General features: G+C 41.8%; 1 protein-coding gene across 1 annotated transcript; it reads right to left on the bottom strand.

Annotated features, from left to right (window-relative positions):
- Nucleotides 1–396: 396 nt before the first annotated feature.
- Nucleotides 397–2,730, bottom strand: TEOVI_000014500 (AARP2CN (NUC121) domain containing protein, putative; the record flags this gene model as incomplete). Its single annotated transcript, XM_067220740.1, has 1 exon — nucleotides 397–2,730. One exon carries the CDS (start codon nucleotides 2,728–2,730, stop codon nucleotides 397–399), a length of 2,334 nt encoding a protein of 777 aa, XP_067076841.1.
- Nucleotides 2,731–3,274: the final 544 nt, after the last annotated feature.

Below are 3,274 nucleotides of genomic sequence, written 5' to 3'. Positions count from 1 at the left end.
TTTTTTTTTTGATTCGAATGTTTCTCTCCCACGCTAACCCCTTAATTGATACTGTTCTAACAGTGAAACTTATCTGCCTTCCTATGTATATGTTGGTCGAGATTGCCCACAAAAGGATAAAAGTTATGCCTTTCAAGGTGGAAAAAATATCTAAGTATTCTCCCCCTCCTTCTCCTTACTACAGATTAACTTGAAAGTTGGGACAAGTGCAAAAATTGAACATCCAAATAAATAAACACGAATGTATTATCTGGGGGAAATTTTCTAACTTAGCTAATGATGGTTAAGCAAATAAAGTCTGATTAAACGACTAGTTACTTCATTGCCTGTTAATGCGACCCACTATTTAAAAAAAAGAAAGCTACCCTCCCACCAGCGTCCTTAAATTTAGAATTGCTACTCTTCGGCAACAACTTTCGGAACATCCGAAATGCAAAACGGCAAAGTTGTCCACTTCGGGAAGACACGCTTATAAAGATCCATGCAAACAAGATCATGCTGCATTACCTGATCGTTCAAGGATGCTTTAAACAGCCCACGAGTTCCCACAGCCTTTATTATTTTCCCACGTCTCCCCAACCGAGTGCGAAGGTCCACAGATTGAAACCACTGCACGTCCTCGTCGTTGAAAAACATGTATTTGACTACAATTTGTTTTTTGTGAATAGTCGCTACTCTTCCCGTCAGTACCGCACGCTTGAGCACCAACAGGTCTGGATTTGGCGGTAGTGCCCCTCCAAAGCAAGCCAAATGCAATGAATTGTCCTCATTCTGCTCCTCCAGTGACGGAACTTCAAACAAAAGAATAGGGCAAGGCTGATACGATATAGGGCCAAAAAAACTCGCCATACAAAATTTTTCGTTTGGATGAAAAAAGCGGGCAAACTTCGTACGATCTGAGGTAGTAATGTCACTGAAGATGGGTGACACGTAAAACTTCCTAAAACCTATATGAGCGAGCATAGGTATTTTTGACTTAATTGGTTCATCGCAATCCGAGCTCCTTTGAATCCTAAAGTGAAGGACTGACCATTTCTGCTCATGCTCCAGCTGACCCGATGCAATAATGCAACCGCCTTCGACAGCGCTTCTCCAGACCTTACTTGGAACATCCACGAGTGTTATATACACAAATTGCTCAGTTGCGACACTTCCACTGGCGCATTTCGCTAGCGCTGCCTCACGAATGCGGGTTATGCCCTGTAACTTGTAAATATAAGCGTAATGTGGCGGGAGATTCTCCGCCGCGTCCCATTTACCCGTTTGGAAGCTCTTGAGTCCGCGATATTTCATAAATCTTTGCCTTGCTGGTAGATTGAAAGGTGTGTCTACAATATCTGGATTCCACGCATCTTCTTCACTCTCCTCTTTAAGTCTCTGTATTTCCGCAGCTCGTTCGTCGTCGTTCATCCGCTCCAAACGAATTACATCCTCCACCTTAAGAAAGTCAACTGTTGTTCTTAAAGTCCCCTGAGAAAAGTGATCAGACGCAGCATACTCATCGTCCCCCGGTACCGATTCACCAATATCTGTCTCCGAGTTTATATCACTACCCTCGAATTCATACCATGCTGCCTGGTAATCAGATACACCCTCTGGAACTTTGACCTTTTTGAATCCTATTGATTTGTGATAGGCAATATCTTCCTCAGTTGGTCCGTCTGCATCGTCAAGAGTGGCATTCACTTGAACGTAGTCAAGTGACTCTCTGTGTGCCTTCTCACACGAATCAATAACCTGGGCTTCATCACCCCTTGGGTCCCCCCGGCATATGTTCTCAATCTGAAACGTCCCGTGGTTTGTGAGGTGAATCAATTGCTCGGCCGAGAGTGCCATGCCACGAAGGTAACCACCTACGACAAGTTTTTGAGCATCATCATCAAAATATCCCTCCTCCACTATCAAATACGGATGTTGATCACGCCATGCTAGTGAACGAAGTTTAGCGACATGGAGATGCCGAAGCACCGGGTCATAGTCACCCTGATCAATCACAGTAAATACCTTCGTCGTTTCAGGGAGAACAGATAAAAAGTAACGCTGGTGAACCTTAATAACTTTATGACGCTGCTTTTCAGTGAACGTATCAAGATTTTGCAGTACTACAGCTACACTCGGCACCCCTTGGGCATTAAGAGCTGCAATCAGCTCTCTTGTGAACGCAGTGATACAAAGACCAATATCTCCGTACCATGTAGTAGCCACAACGGAGCCAACATCATCACAATCTTCTACTTCCATAGATTCTTGCACGTTACGTATCATTTCCTGTACGGATCGCGAGACATCCAGTGCTAACACCAAAAAGTCAGCGACCTTACCGATGTCAACACAACTCTGAAGATTGCCATTCCGCTCTGACATAAATGTAAAAGATGCCTTCTTTTCTTTCGAACTTGCAGTGAACGGGAGGCAAGTGTCACGAACTTCACTCCCCAAAGAAAAGCACAAGCCCCGAATGACCACGTTCGTGTTAGCCGATTCATTTGCTGGTAGAACACCAACAGCCCGAGGCAACCCGGATATTTTCCCGATTCTCTTTTGTTGAAGGGCATTGGCCCTTTTCTTGTCCCGCAGGGCAGCTAAAGACTGCCTTGATCTCTCTTTGGCCTCCAACGGATGAAGCGCTTTTACACTCTCCTTTTTCGTTGGAATAGTGCGTCCCTTTGCCAAACCCGAAACAGCACGTTTAGATGCAAACCTCTGCTTGTGAGCCTTATTACGTGCCATTCAATCTACAGAATATTTAAATAAAACTAATATAAAAAATATGTGGCCAAATCATGTTTCAAAAATATATGTTAAAAAGGAAAAGCAACAACCGCTTAAAGACAAAGCACATAAGCAATACAAAGGATCTTATATATATATATTACTTCTGTAATCTCCCCACTGAAATATATGGGTAAATATTACACAAAAAACACAAACACACTGATTCTCTCCAAATATTTATAGGTACAAAAGACAAAACAAATAACAAAGAAAAAACTGAAGCTCCACGGAAGAATCTCATAAATTTAAGAGAAAAAATACTTTTACAACATTTAAATTGAAAATCAACAGAATTATCGACTTTGAAACGAATAAAAAGGAGTGTAAATACAAAAAAATTACAAAACCCCAAGACGAGTGAAAACAAATCTTTTAAAAATACGAGTTTCGGTGCGGTTCGAATGGTCAATTTATTAAATATAATTAAAGCGAGGAGCAAGGAATTATAAACTAAATGTATAACCATATATAATCATCAATACCCATCTGACACAAACTT

Source organism: Trypanosoma equiperdum, assembly GCF_001457755.1.
Source record: "Trypanosoma equiperdum strain OVI genome assembly, contig: ctg_121, whole genome shotgun sequence".
Taxonomy (NCBI): domain Eukaryota; phylum Euglenozoa; class Kinetoplastea; order Trypanosomatida; family Trypanosomatidae; genus Trypanosoma; species Trypanosoma equiperdum.
This window is presented reverse-complemented; position numbering and strand designations above follow the sequence as displayed.